The sequence below is a fragment of the Bubalus bubalis genome, chromosome 14, assembly GCF_019923935.1.
Source record: "Bubalus bubalis isolate 160015118507 breed Murrah chromosome 14, NDDB_SH_1, whole genome shotgun sequence".
NCBI classification, from domain to species: domain Eukaryota; kingdom Metazoa; phylum Chordata; class Mammalia; order Artiodactyla; family Bovidae; genus Bubalus; species Bubalus bubalis.
Window position 1 is genome coordinate 45,656,828 of NC_059170.1, and position 23,151 is coordinate 45,679,978.

Below are 23,151 nucleotides of genomic sequence, written 5' to 3' on the forward strand. Positions count from 1 at the left end.
GCCTTTACTTCATCTTTTATTTCTTATAATTAATGGCTAATGAAAGCAAAAAGTGACTGTAGCACCTACTATTTTAAGATAGCAACTGTAACTTAAGTGCTAACCTACTCCATGAAACAGGGAGCCATCCCTCAGGGCGGTAGTGGGCGTTTATTTAGGTTTCCCAAACCCAGTGACTACTAATCAATTTTATCACTGATCACAGAAAAAAACAAAAAAAAACAACCCAAAACATGTCATTATTATTCCCTGTAGCTGGAAAATTCCATAAACAATTTTCTCCATGTACACGGTTCCTTGACTCAAACCAGAAGATAGCTACCAAAATACCCAGAAGTACGGTTCTCAGAGAGGGCCCAGCTGCTTCTGAGAATTACCTGGAGGAAGGCCAAAGGGCAATGCAACGATATGGGGAGTGTGCACCATCTTTCCAGAGAGCAATGTTTACTGGAGGCTAAGAGATCACATGTTTATTCTTTAAAAATGGTAAATGGATGCTTTCTTCCTCATATGAAATACAGGGAACCCCAAAACCTAAGGCATGATTTAGGAACCTCCACTGGCAGAAGCAGTTAGCTGATAGGAATTCTCACTGCATACACACCCTGGGGGTGTGTGGCCCCATCCCCGTGGTGTGCCCCAGGGAAGCGCTTGGCACACCAAACCTCACCGCCCTGAATGTCTCAGTGTGAAGACTGAATGTCCTGCCCTGGACACAGAAGGTCTGAGAGTCACCAACACTGTGCCAGTCCAGTGCTGCCTGCCCCTTATCCAGGGAAATGCCAGCCAGAGGTAGCGGAGCTGGTCTTTTATGGGCACGAGTCTGATTCTTTGAATTTAACTTTTCTGGCTTCACCTTTTTGGTTGCAGTAATTCCACCAAGTTACTGGTTGCGCCTGTGTTGATGCAGCTCTCAGACCCTATGGCACCTGATCTCAGATCACAGCAAACAGCGACATAACTTCCCGACTGTGAACAAGCGCTTCCTGTTCCCATGAGGCTTCCTGCCCCTAATCTAGTTTCTGGATATTCTGGTTCTTTTCCTTCTTTGTATATTCTTCCAGTCGAAGAAGCCACTTTGCCCAGTACTGGGAGCAGAGCTCGGCATCCATGAAATGTGGGTGGGCGGGGGACCCGTTTTTGTAGGCCACCACGATCAAGCCGCACTGCACCTAGGAAAGAGCAGGGTGATTCCAGAGTTTGCAGCAGCACCAGGACTGAGGCTCGGTCCCTTCTCACTCCAGGGCAAGCCCAGAGCAAAACAATCAGCAGTGAGAGCTCCCGCCTCAGTTTCTAAGATGGGCTGATGATACACAAGAACAGAAAGATGAACATAAAGAACCCGCTGTGATCATTGAAGAACTATTAACAACAAAAAGCCCAGGAAGTGGGGAAAGTGCTGTGTGAAGTGCAGAAGGACAGAACAGAGGAAGAGGTCAGATACACACAGGACAGAACTTGAAGGCACTATGGCCTGGCATGGGCAAAGCCTGAAGCAAGCCAGGCTCTGCATCCTGACCTGAAAGCTGTAGTTGGCGTCATGGTTCACAGCACCGACATATGCCACGACTTGCAGTGGGTTGTCAAATGTGTTTCGGATGAAAGGCTTTGGCTTCTCTGATGTCTTCCAATCAATCACACAAAGCTTGCCCCTAGAGAGAAACCAAAGGAAGCCCTTGAAGGTGACAGCTCAAACTGAGACTCTGTTAGGTTAACCCTCTTCTTACTATAGTTTGCTGCTTGTCACCCAATGACTATGGCTTCCATTGCCCCCAGTTCCAAGCAGACAGCCCTCTTGAGCTTTCCTTGGAACTGAAGAGGTATTGAGCCCTTCATTCAGGTCAGTGACGACGTGTGAAGGGGTTGACCACAGGGCTGCAGTGAGGGCCCAGGGCCAGGGCTGGGAAACAGTCTCCCCAGAGAAAGCCTCTAAACTTTCTAGGCTTCTCTTTGGACCTCTACAGTTTAATAGTTGACAAGGGAATTGAAACTACATCTGCTATTATCTTTGTTGATTTTGCTTCAAACGTCTATCAGAATGAACCACAAAAGACCAGCAGCAAAGTCCCCATTGTAAGGGACCAAGCATCATGGCGCCTCAGAGAGCAAACCTGGAGCTCAAGTCCATCAACACTTAAAAGGTACCAGCAATATGTAGAAATTCAAATGAGAAGACCTGGTTCCTGTCCTAGAAGTTTACACACAGGGCAGGGATATATTACTTTCTATTAGGGATCTTGGGAAAAGAAAAAAAGTCCTGCCACATTTTTTTTTAGTAAAATAACTAGTACATTCCTCCCTCTCCCCCATCCTGGTAGGGTTTTACACTTGCCAACCGCACATGTCAAAAGGACTGCAAGGCGGATGGGTTGAGAACCAGTGACCCTCAAGCACTCTTACTGCTCTGCCTTGACTTCAGGTTCAAAACCAGCTGTTCAGAGGGAGATCTTCCTGTTAACATAGCCCTGGAGTTAGAACCTATGCAAGGTATTTATAAAACCAGGCTAGAGGAGCGCTATCTAAAAGAAAGAAAATGTGAGCTATACACACCATTTAAAATTTTCCAGTAGTTACATCCAAAAAGAAACGTAAAATCTTAACATTTTATTTAACCCAATATATCCAAAATATGATCATTTCAGTATATAATTAACATTAAAAAGTTGTTAATGAGATATTTTACATTGTTTTTTGTGCAAACTTCCTGAAATCTAGTTTGTGTATTTACAGCACACGTCAGTTTGGACCAGCCCCAGTCAAGTGCTTAGTGGTCTATAGGGCCCACTGCTGCCCTACTGGATGGTGCAGATGTAGAGGTTACACATCATCTTTGTAACTGTTTTCCATTCTGTAAAGCTTGACAATCTCTGCAAACAAAGAGAGGCCCTAGCATCCCCAGGGGGCTGCCATTCCCAGTTCTCTCGATAAAATCAAAATAGCCTACAGTATCGACTTCTGCCATGTACCACTGTTTCCAGAAATGTACTATTACTTATAGAACTTAATATTATGGAAAAAAAATCTTAATAGTATAAACCCAAATTAAAATTGCAGTAAGACAGTCCACAAATAGCTCTTTAACAAATGAAAAGGTGCTTACCCTAATTTATTTTGAAACGCAGACTGGAATGATGAGACACAGTGTTAAAACACCTGTTCCCTGTGACCCCACAATTTCCCTTTCAGGTCTGTACCACAGAGCAATGGTTTGATATCCCGGGTGCAAGTGACAAGTGCCTGGAGAATTTAAGAACTATTTGTGCCCAGGCCTACTTCAGATCGACTGGATTTACTCATATCTCATAGGTTGCTCACCAAAACAAACCAATGAACCTGTGCACCTGCCGAAAAAAACTGTCTGGACAGAACACAAGGAGACCTGGTTACTGCTACAGTTTGTAACTCTGAAACTCTAGAAATAACCTGAGAGCTCCAAATATGGAAGTGGATACAGTTCATTCAGACTAAACAGCAGTTAAAAAGACAGAAGAGGGTCAAAATAACAAGGCTAACACTTTCTGAACAGATAGTATACATTTTAAGTACTGTACCAGGAATGTCTCATTTAACCTCTGTAACAAACCTGTGAGGTAAGTACTATTATTTGTCCTATTTTACAGATGAACAAATGGAGGTACAGAGAAGCTAAATAAGTAGCCCAAAGTTAAGAAGAAAACCCAGAAACCAAACTCAGGCAGCGTGTCTCCAGAGCCCAGTACCTTTTAACCAGAGTTCCAAAGGTTACACTAACAGATTTTGCCCCCACCGTCTTTATTGCTCACATGCTTTTTTGGGGAATATGGATATCTGCAGATTATATCTACCCTTGAAATCTGGAGTAAGTGGGGAAAACAGTAACAGCAGCAATTTAAAGATCACAGGAAGTTTTAGTGAGCTCAGTGTTCCTATGCATGTCAAACACTGCATGGAAGCCTTGAAGAAAGTTGATTTTCAGGGCCAATGGACCAAGGTGTCATTTTTAGAGAAACAGGAAAAACAATGCAGGAATCAGATTGGATCTTATGGCTGGTACCTTGCCTGAGGGTGGGGGGGCGGGCGGACATGCTGGAAAACAGGCCATCCTAGCCATACTGGACAGTTACACCTTTCCTCCGCCAAACACCCTGACTTGGGCACTTAGATTGACAAGGATGATGTGGCTCTCACCTGATGTGACTTAGCACAGGCTCTACCTTGAAGCAGGAGTTGAGAGGAAAAACTAGTGCTGGATGGGAACCATGCGTCCATCCAGAATTAACTCACCTCCACACTTGATGTGAAAAATCAAATATACTTACTGATAATCAGCCACACAGTCCAGCAGACCCACATACTGTAAGGTCTCATGTTTAACCGCACTTTCCAGGGCCCGCACTCCACTGATGTCTTTCAAAACATGCTGCACACTTTGGATGTAGCCAGATTCAAGAAGACTTTCATCTCTCTCTTTTAAGTTCCCCTGGGGTGAAAGTATGCTTTCCAAGGCTTCATGAAACTGCTTCCCTTGTAAAAACATGTCTGAAAAGAAAATCAGAAGAAAGGGACAACAAAAAATACCCCAAACAAAGCTAGTACTAAAGAACAAATACTCTATAAGACTCTGAAGAGTGAAATTAAAAATCACATGAATTTCCTTTAAGTGATAACCTCTAAGAAACTGTATTTCGGCCTCCTGTGAAATCTAAGAACGCACTTTGAGAACAAAAGGGACTAGAAGAGCTTAGATAATACAATGGATTAAAATGAAGCATTTCTAGTAGAATTAGGCCAAAGCTAGAATTGAAGATTTGGGGGCTGCAGGACCACACCTAGTGAATTCACACAGCACTGTGAATCTTAGAATTCATTTAATGTAGGTAACCAGGAAGTTAACCAGCTGTGACAGTTGTTAGACATTTAGAGAACTGCACTTGTTTATGGTTCTTTTTACAACCAAATCTGACTTATGAACACTGGTGGAGGCGTCCTTTACCAATAGGCTTAGTGACAGGAAAGGCATGAAAATCAAGGCATGCAGGGATTAACGTTGTGGGGCTTGGGGGAGGGGAGGAAAACATGACATTCTGCACCTGCGCTTGCTTTTAGGATGAGAGCAGAGATAGTGGCTCTGTCCTCGTTTTTTTTTTCCTCATACACTTTTAAGTTAAGAAAAAGAGGACACAAACATTCAACAAGTGCGAGATATATTATATATTCACTTGACTCTTGATTAAGGAAGGAAAGACAGAGGGTGTTGCTATGCTAAGCACTAAGTTTGGCACTTTCAAACTTATCTTTCAAACACAGCAACCTGGCAAGATAAGGCTCTTCACCCCCATTTTAATGAGGCCCAGGCAGTGGCTATTAAACTGCCCAAAAGCAAAAAGCTGCCTGGGCCTGGCCTCAGAGTCCATGCTCACTCCAGCCCATCACCCAGTAGAGCAAGAAGAAAACTCAGGGGCCATCAGGTAGAGTGACACACAGAAACAGAGGAGGAAACAGATGTGCTTGGAGACACACCCACAGAAAATGGGGAGTCATCTCAGCTAATGAGGCAATGTTGAACCATAGTACCTTTGCCAAGTTGTTTTTACAAAGATTTTTGAAAGGTCAGTTCTATTACTGGCAAAAAATGGAATTGCTCTGGGGACACAACTTAGAAAGTGAAGTGAAATTCAACTGAGGACCTAAGTTATTCCACTCCAAATTTTCCTGGCTTAACTGGACTTATCAGTACATAAAAGGCCTACAAATGTTTAAGACTTATGGAATTAAAACCTAGGGAAAAGAAGTGTAGTTTTCATCTACAGATTAGCTTTAATGAAGCAGAACACAAACATGTTAAAAACAGGAAGGAGAAAAACGGCTTTATTAAGAGCCAAGCTAAGAGACAACCCACTCTCCAGTGCAGTCTTCACCCCTAGCGAGCTCTTCACATGTAAAGTGCAAGGCAGCAAACATGAGGATCTGGGTTACAGGATCCCTTAGGACAGTAAAGTTAAGAACATTAAACATGATTCAACTTGTGAAAATAAATTTTAAAAGATTTAAGCATTATTGCAGATAGCAATTAAGTTAGAGTGTTCCTTGAATAAATTAAAGGAATAAAAGTGCAGTGTTTTCAAGTCTTATATTAACAACAAAAAAATCATGAATCTCCTATATTCTAACTGACAAGCATGGGTATTTTAGAATTAACAAATATTCAATGTAGCAAAACAAACAAAAAAAAAAACGGAAAAAATAAACCCCAGCTTTCCCATTAGGATCAATACAAGTATAAATCAAAGTCAGACTTTCTTATCCTCTGCAATCTTCAAAGGTAAATTGGTGCTTGGGAAAATGACCCTATGTTTTGGGGTTTTCTGGTCCCACTGTACAGCATGTGGCATCTTAGTTCCCTGACCAGGGATGGAACTAGCGCTGCTGCAGTGGAGCCACTGGACTGCCAGGGACGTCCCTTCCTGCTCTTTTTCTTTCTTCTTTATTTTGGGCCATGACATGAATCTGTATGTGACTGCCCCATTATTAAAAAAAAAAAAATTAATTCTGCCTGTTTAAGGTTGATCCTAAATTGACGGAGAAATCATATCATAGTAATCTAGATCTATAAAGTTGACTTCATGGAGTCAACCAGTTTTCTTTCTTCCTGGGATATTGGGGTGGCTCAAACCAAACAACTCCTCTCCTTTATCAAAGAGCCAGCAAAGTACTTCCTTCCTTTGTGCCAAGAGCTACAGACCTAGGTACACAACATCCCAACAGGTTTCTTAGATTCCCACAAGCTGTTTCTGGTTTAAAAAGAATATAACAAAACAAAACTTTCCATAGGAAACAATGTCCATTTTAAATTCTAGTGTTTCAGATAAAAAACTTAAAATGCCATTAAAATATTTTAAAAAAATGTTGCTTGTTTAACAAGCTGAGAAATTTGGTTGTTGTTACTAATTAACCACGTTAAGAAGGTAGTCAGCCCCAGCATGCAGTCCTTGGCTGAGGCAGCTGAGGAATTTATATAGGGCTTGACCATTTTCGCCATATCCAAACACCACCTAAATACTTAACATTTTTCCTTTAAAACACATGTGACAACAAGTTTAATGTGTTATGCATACACATATCTTTGTTCTAAGATGCCTCAAAATAAGTATTACTCCTGTATTAAAAATTAAAGTGCTTCTGGACCAGTATGGGTGCATGTCCTGCACTCTGGGAAGTGCGGACTAAAGGATGCTCAGTGCAAACTTAGCTTTAACAACTGTGATCCTGCTGGGGAGCAACGAATTCACCTGTACTAACGTTCTCTTCTTTCATCTTGCTTTTGGGTGGAATCTGTTTTACAAAAGCTATTCTCCTTGGTTGTTCAAGTTAGTGAGTTAGGACAGGAGTTGCAGGCTCTGAACATCTACCTCAGTTTACTAAGATCTAAATACAGATCACACATTCTGACTTATTGCGTCTTTAAATTTACGAGTCAGTCACTGCTGATAAACAGACCAAAGGGGCATTTACTAGATTCTGAACAGAAAGCCTAGCAACAACTAGAACTCCATTATGTGATGATCAACTATTTCATTAAAAAAAAAAAAAAACAGGAAATTCTAATACTTAAGTCTATAGCTTATAAAACAAATGAATTTTATACATCTTTTAGCCGAAGTATTTATCTCTCTGCTTTATCTGTAAAATGGGGATAATGGTATCTGTGCTTCATAGGGTTGTCATGATAATGAAGTGAGTTATAAAAAAACGCTGTTAATACTATCATCTGAAAGAGCTCCTCCTTAGCTATAGGGGTGCCTTCTACTCTGGGAAACATAATAACCGTAAGAATCAGGATTGAGAAGATTACTTGAAGTATATTCGGCAAAGCCATCCTCTCCTAGTTCCAGAATCATGCGCTGCCTCCACTTCTCCAGGTAGAAAGTCTGTTCTGACGTCATGGTCTGCTGCAGGACTCGGGTCACGCTTGGTATCGCATTCCTTTGCAAAGGGATTTTCAGAGGAACTGAAGGATCCCTTGCCGGGTCTGGTTTTATGCTTTTCTCTGGATTGAACAGAGGAAACCAGTTTTGTGGAACTCCTGCTTCTTCTTCTTGCTTTGGGGCCTTACTCTTACTCACCGGTCCATAGAGTAAAGCATCTTCCTCGAACAGAGACTGTGGAGTCCGAGCATGGCCTCTGAATGACAAGACAGACCTGACCAAATCAGAGTATTTTTCCTGGTCCACTTGTTCATAAGGGTTCACTCTTTTCTTCCGGCCACACAAATAAGAGGAAGTGGAGAAAACAACACGGGGGGCTGCTTCTACAAAAAATCTCTTTGAACTCTGAAGCTGTCTGCAGATGGTCTGAAATACCTCCATTTTTAGACTTTTTTTCACTTCCCTCTGGTATACTTGTAACGTTGAAGGCCTTTTTAATTTTTGCTTTCCTATCAAAGAGAAAGTGGTGTTAGATGTGTTAAATGTTTGAACTATCAAAGTGAAAGCTGCAACGGTATGATACTGCTCTTTAAAATTGCATTCAATAAGTTTTTCGACATGTTTTAACAGAGAACAAACCTGACTCCATATTGGATCTATTCTTTTAATTCTAACCGTAGTTCCCTGCCGGGGCTTAATGTGGGCTTTGCACCTTTTGTAGGAGAATGTTATGCCTATAGCCTGGAATATACAGGAGGGCCCATTCTCACAGTTCTGATCTTTAAAGGTATTAACACGTTTCCAAGCATAAAAAGTTACAGAACAGAAAATAATTGTCGTTTGAGGTTTTTAGGAGCATTGTGACCAGACCTCCCTGGGCAGCTACAAGAACAAAGGATTCCTGCACCAATAAGTGTGCAACAACCAGTGCCATGCCCTCCTCTTTTAGGATAAAAGGAGTCTCAATTCTAACTCTGGAAAAATGGCTCTTTGGGGCACTAGTCCACCATCCTCTGGGTCTGCTGGCTTTCCAAATAAAGTTGCTATTCCTTGTCCCAACAGCTTATCAATCAATTTCTTGTCCTGCAGCTGAGCTTTGAATTCGTACTATTTGTACAAAACTACTTTTGAAGCACCAGCATTTGTTAAATGTGAAATAGTAGACAGCTTGGAACAACGTGTCCCTAACACTCACTATGGTGCCAACTGCGGCCTATGAAGGGAGCTGTGTGATACAAAGAAACACAGGACAGGACGCTAGAGGGGCCTGGTGGTCACATTTAGCAGTTTAACCACTAATCCCTAAACATCAGATTTCTGGAAAAAAAAAATTTTTTATTGGAGTATAGCCGATTTACAGTGTTATATTAGTTTCAGGTGTAGAGCAAAGTGAGTCAGTTATACATACACATATATCCCCTCTCTTTTAAGATTCTTATCCCATATAGGCCACTGCAGAGTATCGAGTAGAGTTTTCTGTGCTTTACAGCAGGTCCTTGTTTGCATATGTGCTGTGGTGTCCGACTCTTTGCTACCCCATGGACTCTCTAGGCAAGAATACTGGAGTGGGTTACCATTTCTTTCTTCAGAAGTAGTGGGGTATGTGCCACAACCCTTTCAAATTGTGGTGCTGAAGAAGACTCTTGAGAGTCCCTTGGACAGCCAAGAGATCAAACCCAGTCAATCCTAAAGGAAATCAACCTTGAATAGTCACTGGAAGGGCTGCTGCTGAAGTTCCAATAGTTTGGCCACCTGATGTGAAGAGCGGTCTTTCCAATAAGGAAAGATTGGGTCTTTCCAATAAGACCCTGATGCTGGCAAAGATTGAAGGCAAAGGAAGAAGGGGGCAAGAGAAGATAAGACGGTGAGAGAGCACCACTATCTTCACCGTCTGAGCCACCAGGGAAGCTCACGTCACCAACTTGATGGGCATGGATTTGATCAAACGCCAGAAGACGGTGGAGGACAGAAGTCTGGCGTGCTGCAGTCCACCGGCTGGGCTGCAGTCCATGGGTCGCAAAGAGTCGGGCACGACTGAACAAGAGCAACAATATGTCACTCCCAAATCTGCCATTTATTCCTCCCCCCTTCTCCCCAGGTAACCATAAGACTGAAAATCAGACTTTCTGATAAGCAGCATGGAGGGACAGCTCTCATCTAACCCCTCACATCCCCTACAGTGGGCGCCGCTAGGATCCATTCAAGACTGGGCACTCGCGCTCCCAACCGGTCTGAATCGCCAGGGGCGGTCAGTAGGGCCCCGCCGCCATGTACGCGCTTCGGCGGAGCCCCACAGGACCAGGCCGGCAGCGACTCCTCGCGCGAGAATCACGGTAGGGAACAGCCGGCAGGGAGGTACCTCAGAAGCCGGTGCCCTCCGCTAGCTTCAGCGCGCGAACGTCTCCACGGGCCGGTCCTTTCGTCCGTCCCGCGCTTTGCCCTCAGGCTAGGCCCCGCCCAGGCAGGGCGGCCCCAGCAAGCACTGCGGCGCTCATGACCCGCCCCTATCCCTGGTCCCCCAGCTTCGTGCATTTTCCAGCGTTCTGTGGGGAAACCCTCCCTTCCGGCGGGAGCCCGGGCGCCTCCAAAGCGCGCCATTTCTCCTCGCGAGATCTCATGACGTCAGAGCTCGTCGCCATCTTGGGCTCTGGCTGAGTAATAAATTCCCCCGGCACAGGCGCGCCTGCCCTTTCTTGAGACGCACCTCGCTCCTAGAGTCCCTGGGTTTCCGCGTCCCCAGGGCGGCCCTGCGGTTGGCGGCTTCCGGGTGGCCCGGAGCGAGGGTAGGCCCCCGCGTCGCTTCTTTGCCCGGCTCCAAGATGGACGGCAGCGGGGACGGGGGAGGCCGCCCTGGGGGAGCACGTGGGGGCGCCGCTCGCCTTTCCCGGGGCTGCTGGGACGGTGGCGGAATCTCGAGGCCTCCCGCCGCCGTCGGGCAGGGAGGCTGGCGGAGGCGGGGCCGCGGCCGCCCCTTCCCCTGAGAGGCGCCCCGGCGGTGGCGGCGGCCCAGCCTCTTCTCTCCTCGCACAGCCAGGCGGCCCCGCTCGAGATCCGCGTCGCCATGGCCGCGGTTCCCGAGGTGTTGCAGCAGCAGGAGGAGGACCGCAGTAAGGTGAGGCCCTGGTCGCTCTCGGGCTCCGGGCCGGGAGGCCCCACCGGGCCTCTGGGCCCCACGCTCCTTTCACGGGCCCCCAGGGGACCCCGCCGCCCTCCCTCCGCGTGGTCCGGGGCGCTCCCGGGACCCGGGCAGAGGGCGCACGCTGTGCCTGTGCGGTACACAGCTCTCCCCCGGGGAGCCCGGCGGTGCACGTGAGACCCACTTTGCGCGGTGCAGCGAAGCTCCGAACCGCCCCCACCCCCTCCAGAAATTTTGGGGAAATTCCGCCCAGGCCGAAGTTGGACCCGTGTTCCCTGCAACTTCACTAAGGCGCTCAGTGCTCCGCTGCGGTACTTGTGTCATTTTATGAGGTTCTCAAATAGCTGAACTTTTCGCCCTTTAGACGTGTGTGGATGTTAAATTATCCTTCCCTGCCACTCGAATCTGGAGATCTAAAATGCATGTCACCGTAGCCTATTAAAGATCGAATTAGGTCTCCGCTTTTATTGGTCCTGTCTTGACAAGTTACTTTGGAGAATACAGGGGTTGGTGTGAGCCACAGCGGTTTGTGCAGAACCGTCAACAAAAAAGTTTCTAACAGAAAATTGAAAAATGGTAATCTAGGAACTCGATCGCTTTAGAAACCAAAGCACGTTTTTTGGTCCACAGGTCTTTGGACAGACCTTTTCATCTAATAAGTGGCGGTTGTACGGCTGCTGGGTTAGTTACTAAAAGTGTAAGGAGAGCGTTTTCGTTGGGGGTGTTTTTATTTCTTTGAAAGCTGAAAAATTTTTTTTTCCCTCCCTAAAGCCGGAAGTGGGAACTTGGGACTCCAAAGGTAGTTTTCTCTCTAGAAGTTTAGATGACCGAATAGAAATTTTGATATCCCCCACCTTGCATCTCCTTTTTCAACCCGTAATTAGTTTTACACTGCCGTTTAAAATTTCAGTGGACCTTTCTGTTTGTTAGTATTGTATAGCCCTGCTTGGTTTTAAGTACCTTCACCACCCTCTGACCCTCCAGCAGGACAGGATTGTGAAGGCTACTTCCTTCTGGTTTTAGTGACTGCAGGAAAGGACTATATAGAATTATTGCCCCGATTTTTTTTTTTAATTGCAGAAGTAAGGAAATAGGAAATTTAAATGTTACTCTTAACACAGCTTCGTTTTTCTTTCTCATCTCTGATATTGGTCCTGTGATATGGATTAAGATGGTTGTTGAAGTGAAAGTTCAGGCTTGTTCGACTCTTCGACCCCATGGACTGTATAGTTCATGGAATTCTCCAGGGGCTCTTCCCAACCCAGGGATCGAACCCAGGTCTCCCGCATTGCAGGCAGATTCTTTACCAACTGAGCTCTGAGGTTTTTAAGAAACCAACATTAAAATGGTTTTTAATGTTCACCAAAAAAGGGAGTTCCAAATGGGACAAGAGTGAAATAACAGGCGGACAGATCTTGGGCAGACAGTTATATTGCTGTAATATAGCTTTGTTAACTGAAAAGTTTTGCTTTTTTGCTGAAAATATTAGAAGTTCAAATTTTCCGATTGTCTGCTTAGGGATTTCCATGAGGATAGGGGTTCTTCAAGGTTGGCCCCACTAATAAGTCAGGGAGCATAGTTGATCTCGAGGATTTTTAATCCGTCTACAGAACTTTTGGCTCGCAAAACAGGAGAATTGGCCTGTATCCAGTAGCCTGGTGCTTCCATTTAGTGGTTTCCATTTGAGCTGATGGTGTTGATTTGTCCCCTTGCCCAGAAAGCAGTTGCATGGTTAATTTAGTTTTTAACTAATTCTGTACTGATGGGAAAGATTGTGTTATGTTCCTTAAGTTTAGGAAAGTAAGGTTTTGCCAAGTCTAGCCCCTGAAACAGTTAACTAGAACTTTGATACCCTTAGGTTCATCTCCAAGATAAATTAGTGCAGTACTGAGGCGCCGTCCCGTCCCCCCCACCCTGCCCAACAAACACTGGCTGGATCAACATCCTAAGGTGTCTGTAGTTTTTAAATGGTTGGGGGGGGAAATTGGGTTATGCAGAACTTTGTTCCCCTAAGATATTTTATTCAGGCCTCCAGTCATTTGCATGTTCTCCAGGTCTCCTGTTCACCTCAAGGTCCTTTAAACATCACACTTAGATTCCCACCTACAGACTCAGTGTGTGTTGTGATCCTGTGCATCTCGCCAACCTGTGGCAAATGGAGTGTGGGTCCTGATTGTCTCCTGGGGTATTTTTTGACTCTTGTTAGTGAGCTGAAGTCAATGTGCCAATGTACACAGAAGCTTTGTAAGCCTGCTCCCCACTGCAGCCTGGCCTTGTTACTTTCACCTTAACTTGTCAGTAGTTGGTTACCTAGGCTTTGGATGGTGTTTTCCTTTTCAGAGCCAGTCATCAGTGTTTCACCTGCTACTGCTCTGGTCTGCAGGCAGTTAACACATGTGGAAGTTGTCTGTAGGGACACCACTCTACCAGCCTAGATGGAGTGTCCTATAACTTATATTACAGGGACAACCTGAATTTTCACCAATACTGTAAAGTCCAGAGTAACTGATTCTTGTGGGCTGGAATTTTCCACTGTGTTTATGCTGCTAAGTCGCTTCAGTCGTGTCCGACTCTGTGCGACCCCACAGATGGCAGCCCACCAGGCCCCTCCGTCCATGGGATTTTTCCAGGCAACAGTACTGGAGTGGGGTGCCATTGCCTTCTCTGACTGTGTTTATGGCATGACTTTAAATTCGAGAAGTATGAGTTCTCAGTTGCCCACGCCTTAGTTCTGGATCAGCAGCTTGCACAGAGTGTCTTAAGATCTCTCTTTGTGAATGCTACCGTGACAGATCACGATCTGCCCACTTGATGTGCTGTGGGAAGAAATGGCCCAGGGAGATTATGCGAGAATTTTTTGGATTCTGAGATCTAAGTTCTCCTTTGGTTTGAGACCTAGTAAGAGACTAAGATCTAATAATGTAGGACTTCAGCTTGAACCAGGGTTTCTTAATCTGAGCACTACTGACAGACATTTTGGGCTTCCTTAGTGGCCGTCAAAAATAAATGCAGATATTGTCAAATGTCTTGGTTGAGAATCACCAGTTTAGACTTTCTAAGATGGTATGGTGGGGTAGGTCAGCTTATGTTAGAGGCTAATCTTTAATGTGCCAGTTTGTTTCTAGTTTTTTTCAGATGTTTGATAAATTCTAAAGAAATAGCATAAAACATAAGCATTGTTGACTGTCTTTGACATTAATAGAATTAGCCTTCACCCAGTATTGAGGAACCTGATCAAAAGATGGTGAAGGGTTCTGGGTAGTGGAGGGTTACAAAGGCTGCTGCACTTACCGTATTGGAGTTCACCAGCCACTTTGGACAGTGGAAACCTGAGGCTCTGATGCCAAAGTGGTGTGGGGTAGAATTGAAGTTGACTGAGACTGTGCTGCAGGGTAGAACATGGTTTAAAAGCCTGCTTTTTAAATATGTTGCTCTCTGTTGTCCTGATTGCTTGAGGAAATTAGGATATGGTACCATTGACCAGTGGTGGATATGGTACCATTGACCAGTGGTGACAGGCACATGCAGTGAAGTTAGGTAGTATTTACGGAAACAACCTTTCAGTGAACCCAGCTTTATAGAGAGAAGGGATGGTGGGACATCTTGTCTTGCATGAATAGCAGATTTGTTTTCTATGGGTCTAAATTGAGAAGTATCTTTACATTACTGTGAGAAACTTGCTCCTTCAACCCCCACCCTGAAAGGATACCTTACCCCCAACACCTGTATATTTTCTGATTAGCCATTGAGTTAACTCCTTAAAAAAAAAAAAAAAGATTATGTATTTTAGCTGCCCAGCTCCCTGACCAGAGATCTAACCTGCCCCCTCCCCGCACTGGGTAGCGCAGTCTCAGTCACTGGACCATCAGGGAAGTCCCTACGGAGTAACTCGTAAGAAGAAATTTACCCCCCTCTAAAAGGGGAAAGTGAAATTTCTCAACTGTCTCGTACCCCAAAGGCAAAACATAAATACATAGGTAATAGTGAAGGTGCAAGAGCAACTGACTTTCAGTACAGACACTGGGTCCTTGGCTTGACTTCCCCTCTTCCTTTTTACACATTTGGTGTAAGTTGTTCAGACTGATACATGATCTGGAGAGAAAACTGTAGTTTTCTCAATAGTTGCTTATGTTAACCTGTGGTACGTGTTTTCTGTCAGAAGAGTTTATGGTTTACTTGTTTCCGAGGGGTAGCTCCACAAGCCCTTGGGTCTCATTATAGTGCCTGTGGTATGGGGCACAAATGCAAGTGTTGCCAGCCTCATCCTCAAGAGCAGGACATAAAAAGCTTGCATGTTGTGCTGGGGGGTGCTGGGTAGCTGGTGAGTGATAAAATGAGGTTAAAATGCTTACATCTGAAAGACCTGGGAAGTGTGGTACCTTTACCTAAACACAAGAATTCCACCAGGAACAGGCAGCCTTCTCTTCTCTCTGTTGCCTTTTGTGTCTCAAACTCAGATGACACAATCCTAAGCTCAGGCAGCTCTGTCCATGTTGCTGAGTAATCTTTATTGGTGGTAAAGGTAAATTTTTTTCCTCAAATTTTTCTCTTTGATCTTGGGTTGAACATAAAGTAAGACTGCTTTGTAAAGAGTTGTGGACTTGATACAGTGGGAACTTTTGGTAGGGAGACTTCATGAGATCAAATAGTAGGTGAAGGTCATTCAGTTGTGTCAGACTCTTTGTGACCCCATGGACTGTACAGTCCATGTTGTTCTCCAAGCCAGAATACTGCAGTATTCTGCCTTTCCCTTCTCCAGGGGATCTTCCCAACCCAGGGATCCAACCCAGGTCTCCCACATTGCAGTCAGATTCTTTACCAGCTGAGCCACCAGGGAAGCCCAAGAATACTGGAGTAGGTAGCCTATCCCTTCTCCAGTGGATCTTCCCAACTCAGCAATCGAACCGGGCTCTCCTGCATTGCAGGCAGATACTTCACCAGTTGAGCTATCAGGGAAGCAGTAGATGAAGGGTTTTAGCCACTCCAGTACTCTGGCCTGGAAAATCCCATGGATGGAGGAGCCTGGTAGGCTCCAGTCCATGGGGTCGCTGAGGGTTGGACACGACTGAGCAACTTCACTTTCACTTTTCACTTTCATGCATTGGAGGAGGAAATGGAACCCACTCCAGTGTTCTTGCCTAGAGAATCCCAGGGATGGGGGAGCCTGGTGGGCTGCCATCTATGGGGTCGCACAGAGTCGGACACGACTGAAGCGACTTAGCAGCAGCAGCTGTGAAAGGAAGGAACTAGTCTGTGTGTGCGCGTATGCACGTGTGTGGCAGCTACATCCTCTGTAGCAGTGGTATGTTGATTCTCAATAGAATTTCTGTGCTAGGAGATGTTTATAGATCTTGTAGTTCAGCCTTTCACCTTGTGAACTCTTGAAAATAATCCGGATATCTTCTAATTAGATGGATTTCTCAATGAATTTCATCTTAGCCAGTGGATTCATCTTAATCTCTTTGGTTCCATCTTGGCATCTGACTAGCTCATGGGCTTGCAGCCTTGTGAAATGATGATTCAGTTTATCCATTCGCTGAGTGCGCTGCACTGACCTTCTTCCAAGCCTGGGTTCCTGTTCTGGGAACTCTGGGTTACGTGGTTGCCAAATGCCCTGCAGTCTGCTGTGTTCTACTGTGGACGGCTTGTGTGTTGGTGGACTACCGGTAAGAATGGCTGGTGTCAGCAGGGATGGGTCCCTGTGGGCTCATCTCACCAAGATGAGTGGTGGAAATCTGATCACTTGCTGCAGCTCTTTACCTAGTTTTTAATTAGTGACTTTCCGTAGCTGTTATGTTTGTGAGTAGACAGATCTTCTGGAAGTCTTTGGTTCTGTGTTCCTTGAAGACTGAGGTATGATATTGGCAGGGCTGGAATTAAAGGGAGGGGAGAGACAGTAGTGGAGGGAGGAAATAAACCACAGATACAGTGCTACCTGGAAGGGCAGAGCTCTTGTGTTGCTCATAGTTCAGTTTTTCATGTACTGGTGCTCCAGGGGTAAGCTGGCATAGAACACAGACAGGTTTCAGTTAGCTTCAGGGCAGAAGAACTTGAACCATAAAGAGAAATTCAGAGAAAGATAGATGTCATACTAGAATTTCTTACAGAACACTTCCTTCCTGTGAGCTGAAACAGTAACAGAGCAATGTATGTTTCATAAGTATGCATCATGTGAATCTGCTTTCAGAAATTGCTGCAAATCCAGTAATTTGGATTTTCTGCAGCAGAGCGTTTTTGGATTTATTTCCTTACTAAAGCGTATTGGACTGGGCATGGCATCCCTCCCTTTCCAGCTGAAATAATGGCTCCATGCTGCTTACAGACCATGGGTTATCTGTTGTTTTGGTCCTGTCCCCAGTAGGGGTCTTCCGTATGTTAGGCAGTCAGGTGAAGGTATAGCAAAGGAACATCCTTCAGAGAGCGTCAGTTTGATGGGAAGAACCTGGTTTAGCCCGTGCTGGCCAGGTGCTTTCTGCTCCGGGACTAGAGAAGGGAGAGGCACTTAAATGTGAAAGACAGGCTTTTCCTCTGCCTGTGGCAATTTCCGTGTAACATTCACGTTAAGCTGGAAATACCAGGGCTGGCATATTCAATTTCTTGCATGTATACAAAACTGGTTAGATTTAAGTAATGTTCAGCTAGACCTCATTCTAGCAGATGAGAGTCAGCGTGGAGATGGTTTCTTGTTCACATTTTTTTTTGTCATTTGGCCCTATGGCAGTAGTGTAAACTGGAGTCTGTAGCCACTGGTAACGTTTCTTATACTTTATCTTCCACCTAAGGTTCTGAATTTCTGAATTGAGCTTTGTGTGTTGTCCAGCCACAGAGGTACTCTTTGCCATCTCTGAACCGCTTCACCTTTTGAAGAGGGGGTTTTTGCAGATGGTGTTAACTTGGCCTTGTACCAAAGTGAGTCAGGTGCGAGATCCGGACCCCATGTAGCAGCTCAGAACTCTGCAGACCATCCTTTGGCCAGTGTCAGGTGCCCCAGCTCTGATGAACAGGTGACAGAGTGCATGGGGGTTTGGTTTTAGTTTTTTCTCCTTTTCAAGTTCTCTTATCAAGCATTCAGATTCCCTTTCTGGGGGGTCACGAGGCATATGAGATCTTCATTCCCTGACCAGGGAGCAAATCTGCACACCCCATAGTGGAAGCACCAACTGGTAACCACTGGACCATTAGGAAGGCCCCCCAGATTTCTTAAAACAGTTAAAATTTTGTTTTCCAAATGAAGAAATGCTTGTTTACTCCCTATTTTTCTCACAAAGATCACTGTAGTCCTTACTATCAGGGTTAATGTGATAAGTATTTTGGGGACTGAAATTCCACCTAAAACTTTGTATGTGATGCAGTGGTTTCTGTAGAAATCTGCAAAAGAAAGTCTTTTTTTAAACTTGCCTTCCACATAGAGTAAATAAGTTTTAAATTTGGCTCTCACAAGTGGCCTAAGGGGATGAAAACCAAAATTAACATGCTTAAGGTTAGACTTGGTTTTGAAGTCTCCTTTCACACAGTGTCCAGGGGCTGAGGCAGCCTGGGGATGCTTGCTGAAACTAGGGGACAGGTGGTGAGTAGGGGCTTTGTGTGGAGGCGTGCCACCTGCTCCTGTACTCTCCACCCTGTTGGTTTATGTATTTAGCAGGTACTGTGGCATGGGACTGTGGGGTGTTGGTTCTGTTGACAGATCAGAAGGAGTGCTGAGCTTTTAATCACACTGGATACTTCCGGAGTGAGGATACAGTGCTGACTTAGAAGCTTGAAACATTTCGCAACTTTTTACTCCTCTGTGATTTATCTCTTCCTTGTCTGGAGAGCTACAGTACAAGGAAGTTCCTTTGACTTGTGAATAGGGGTGGTTTTTGAGTTGGTGAGGGTTTGCATACTCAGAATTTTGCACCTAACTCTTAAGACAATTCTTTAAGGCCCAAATGCAAACTTTTCATGTTATCTGTTTTGAGTCTTTTTAAAATTGTTGATTGTTTTGTCTGTGGGAGAAGGGTGTTGTATCATGTTGAGGGGTGAGATTGTTCGGACTCTCTTGTGATGACAGCTGGAGAAGAAGCTGGGTGCTTGATGTCTTCTTAAGGTGCAGTCTTTCCAACCTTGAATGGACTCTGTTAATTTTGTGTCCTTATCACACTATCTCACAGTAAAAAATGAAATAGCTTTGCTGACCAGAAAGGAAGATAGGAAAACTGAAAAGTCTGGAGTTACCTGTGAGGTTGGAGGTGTGGGAACAGGGCCGACCTCAGTGTTCACCTGTGAAGCCCATTGCAGCTTTGATTCCTGCTGTGATGAGCCCATGTACATCCGCCTGGGTGCTCCGGCCCTAATTCCAGAGGCAGTGCCGGTGGTGCTTGCTGGCTTATGGGGCTTGGCACTTAGACAGAATTGTCAGCATGTTCAGAAATTGAGAGGAAGCCAGGATTTGTGACCTCAAGGCAGCAGAGTCACAGGAAACGTGGCCCTTGTTGCTGAGCTCAGGAAAATGCTCCTTAGTCCTGGCCCCGGGTCTGCCCTTTCTTTCCACCATTAACCAGACCAGCTTTATTCATGTACCGATTCTGATACATAGAAACATAAGATCAGGCGGGTGGCCAGTACTCTCTGCAGTCAGACTGTTGTGAGTTGTGTGTGTGTTGTGAGGTCTTTCTGAATACTGTATTTGCCCAGTCATGAATTATCAGGAGGGAGGCTTTATCAGAAATGTGTCAAGAACCAGAGTCGCAGCTCTAATGAAATGAAGTATCCCTGACCTTGAAGCTTTATCTTTGTTTGCAGAGATTTCATGAATGGACATGTGAAAATTAAGCCAAACAAGCAAATATTTCATAGGTGTCATCAAGAATTTATTTGAAATACATGTTTAGGTTGACATGGCAGGAACTGTTAAGTATGTTGTGGTCTCACAAATACCTGATGTTAAAATCAATTCTGGTGGCAAGAACATGAGGCTTAGTTCTTCTAGCTAGGAAAGCTGTTATAAGGCTACCTCTGGTTATTGCAATCAAAATTTTTTCTTAGTTACAGTGCTGAAGGAAAATGGGACGTACTGACTCCTCCTGAGATACTACAAAGAAGTAAGAAGTAATCCCATACATTTTTAGAAAATATATTTAATCTTTTTATACCTGATGGAACCAATTTTTCTGTCTTTGGTGGTTTTATTTTGAAGAAAAGAATTCAGAGGGAAATACTTGGGATCCCTGTTCCCTCATCTTAGTTCTTAGGTCCAGTCTCCACTTGGCATCTCCATCTTCCTGTGTTCAGTAACCCAGAGTGTCCTGGCAGCCTCCCTTCCGCTCTAGCTTACAGTTGTGGGCCTGGGGAAGGATGAGATGCTTAATCCATGCAATTTCTCATCTGACAGGCCTTCAGATCCACTGTCAGCCTATCTGTCATAAGAATGAAAGAATTTACCATATTTTAGATTCAGTAGGAATTTTTTTTTAAGGGAAACCATTTAGCCACTTTCCCCCCAAAAATACACTTCTTTAAAGAATTCTTTTTAAACTGGCAAAATTGGAGTTGAGTATTATTTTCCTCTTGAATTTCCAGCTCTCAAAAATCAGGTATTTTTGTTTCCATGGTAGTGCTTACCCTTCTGCTTTATTTATATGTAATCACAGTGGAATTCTGATAGTTTATGGCTTTGTTGGTGTTTACAGTTCATCTCCTGTTCTAGATCTCTCGTATCCTTGAGACAGTCCTTGAATATACATAGGTCCACGCTGGAGTGGATTTTTCTCTCCATCCAAGACCTCACACCACACAACTGTTCTTTGTACCTTCTGTCTCTAAGTTATCCCAGCCTCTAACTTTTAACACCTCTTGAATGTTTTTGTAATTTGGGCATGTATGTAGGAAGTTCACAACTTCATTTTTATCTATTTTAAGTTCTTTTTTTTTTTTTAAGTTCTTTAAGTATCTGGTTAAATGTATTTTTCACACAAAGTATGTAATGCACATGATATCAGAATCATATAGTTGCTTTTCTCAGATTATAGAATTCACTGGACCCACCCATGCACTTAAGAGCAGTTGTCCCCACAGTTGCAGATAGATACCTCAACTGACTTTGTTCTCAATGGTCATGGATAGATTGCTAAAAGTTATTACTAGCTCCCCATTTTTGGATGGATGCTTTTTTAGGACTAAAGTGGACTTGAGACTAATAGCTAAAAAATGTATTTCAGCTGAGATCTGTGTCAGTGGACCTGAATGTTGATCCCTCGCTTCAGATTGACATACCTGATGCACTCAGTGAGAGAGATAAAGTCAAATTTACAGTGCACACCAAGGTAAGTGACAGAATGACTTCAGTAGTGAAAACAGCGCCAGGTTACATCTGTGCTACAGTGGGTGTGAGCCGAAGTGCTGCTGAAGGGTAGTGCTCCTGGGTGAGGCCCCTCCTCACTCTCATCAGATTCCTGCTTCTGTTACAGCCCTGTGCACTGTGGGGGAGCCTGGGGCCCACTTTGCTGGTGTGAGTGTGGCTTGTGCTCCACCTGAGAAGCACACCAGTCCTGCACAGCTCCACCTTTGTTTCTAATTTGCATGCATGGCAAATGCTTGCTTTTCCCATCTTTGCTCAGTTCTTGGCCATCACCCAACCTATTATGATTCAAGACTTTTTCTCCAAATTTTAAAAATTTTATTTTCAAGTGTAAATGATTTACCATGTTGTGTTAATTCTTCTCCAGGTTTCTCATTTGACAAAAGCACTATGCCAGTCTGAAAACTACAGAAAGTTTAACTTCTCAGAGCCCTTTCAGGAACATTTTAAGCCTTTCTCCTTCCATGCTAGTTAAGTGTACTCCGTGCTTGTCTTATGCCGGGCACTGTTTTAAAGGGGTTACATGGACCTGATTTTCTGGACATGATTTCCATTATGATTTTTTCTGATGGCCATCTTACAGGTGAGGATCTGAGGTACAGGTCTAGATAAAGTGGTATAGGCACAGTGTGAGGCAGGACGTTTGAGCGAGAGCTCTTGGCGGGTGCCTCCCCACTACATGTGTGTCTCTGAGGTCCTCTCCCTCGTGGGTTTCTCTGCTGCCCTGGTGCGTGATTAGCATACCTGTTCCTCAGGAGGCAGTGTGCGTATATCTGTGTGAGTCAACCTGAAAGGTGGAGCTGTGTGACTAGAATTCCTTAAAGAACACATGGAATCTTAGCTCTGACTTTCCTGGTGGTAGGGAGGTCGTGTGTTGCCACTTTGTTCTTTATTAGATCTCTTAAAAACCAGATGATTTATTGTGCATTTTTCCCATTGTGCACTGCATGAAACCCAAACCACTTTTTTGGAAAATGGTAGTTAACTGTCACTTTGTTTTTTTCTTTACAGACCACACTACCCACGTTTCAGAGCCCAGAGTTTTCCGTTACAAGGCAACATGAAGACTTTGTGTGGCTACATGACACTCTTATTGAAACTACAGACTATGCTGGGCTTATTGTAAGTGCATTTTGAATAATCAGATAATTATCGAAGCAAGTTTCTAATACTTTGCTATTCATTTTGTTTTGAGAGATTTACCCACTTTGTATAATGGGTTGTGAAAATAGTCTGAGTTCATCTGTCAACTAGAGTATATGTTAGCTGTTACTGGTAAAGTCTAAAGTAAGTGAAAACACTGTTAGAAGCACAGTTTTATAGTCTACAGTCTAAGAGGGTAAGCAGTTCCGTGGTGTACCGTCTTGTCTACTTTTGGGTGTGGCATTTCCTTTCAGCCGTCAGGTTGAATTGATTCCTGGTGGTGGTTGGTGTGTGTAGTCTGCTGAGAAGGCAGTTGTCTTTGTGCTCAGCTGTGGAGAGTTGATGCCTGGCTACAGAAAGAGACTTAGCTGATTTTAAAGGACAGAGAAATGTGGCTTGACCTGCCAGGCCAAGAATCTGGCCAGATAGTTAAAACAAAATCAGTACTGAAGCTTATGTTTTAAGAATCTTCATGCAAAATTATAATCTTTTGTCCTGGGATAAAAAAATTCCTTGTAAGTCCAGAGGTTATTACCTGGATGCTGTGTCTTCATTGGTTTTATTTTAGCCTTGGTTGTAATATATCAATTAGATAGTTGCAGCAGGATATACAGTTTGCCTTATAAATTAAG

The 23,151-nt window shown here is 44.3% G+C and overlaps 2 protein-coding genes and 1 non-coding gene across 7 annotated transcripts in view; 2 read left to right on the top strand and 1 right to left on the bottom strand.

The window, feature by feature from the left end:
* MGME1 (mitochondrial genome maintenance exonuclease 1) lies at positions 1 to 10,734 on the bottom strand. Of its 2 annotated transcripts, none has more exons than XM_025264211.3 (5): positions 10,609 to 10,734; positions 7,832 to 8,413; positions 4,299 to 4,518; positions 1,520 to 1,652; positions 1 to 1,172 (listed from the first exon to the last, which is right to left on the bottom strand). In XM_025264211.3, exons 2-5 carry the CDS (start codon positions 8,343 to 8,345, stop codon positions 1,011 to 1,013), a joined length of 1,029 nt encoding a protein of 342 aa, XP_025119996.1. In that variant the 5' UTR covers positions 8,346 to 8,413; positions 10,609 to 10,734; the 3' UTR covers positions 1 to 1,010. The 2 variants fall into 2 exon arrangements, with proteins under 2 accessions (XP_025119996.1, XP_025119995.1); XM_025264210.3 differs by lacking the exon at positions 10,609 to 10,734 and adding an exon at positions 10,264 to 10,408.
* SNX5 (sorting nexin 5) overlaps positions 10,545 to 23,151 on the top strand; it is a 25,181-nt gene continuing 12,574 nt past the window's right edge. The window contains exons 1-4 of one of the 4 annotated variants that reach the window (XM_025264209.3): positions 10,545 to 10,687; positions 10,935 to 11,016; positions 21,237 to 21,341; positions 22,388 to 22,498. In XM_025264209.3, coding sequence (XP_025119994.1) covers positions 10,966 to 11,016; positions 21,237 to 21,341; positions 22,388 to 22,498 — 267 coding nt within the window. In that variant the 5' untranslated portion in view covers positions 10,545 to 10,687; positions 10,935 to 10,965. Of the gene's footprint in view, positions 10,688 to 10,815; positions 11,017 to 20,064; positions 20,121 to 21,236; positions 21,342 to 22,387; positions 22,499 to 23,151 lie in introns of those variants that run through there. The other 3 variants (XM_044928013.2, XM_006077234.4, XM_044928012.2) reach the window with 3 other exon arrangements.
* LOC112578956 lies at positions 16,548 to 16,783 on the top strand. Its single transcript, XR_003103396.1, has one exon. It is a non-coding gene; the product is annotated as a small nucleolar RNA SNORD17 (small nucleolar RNA).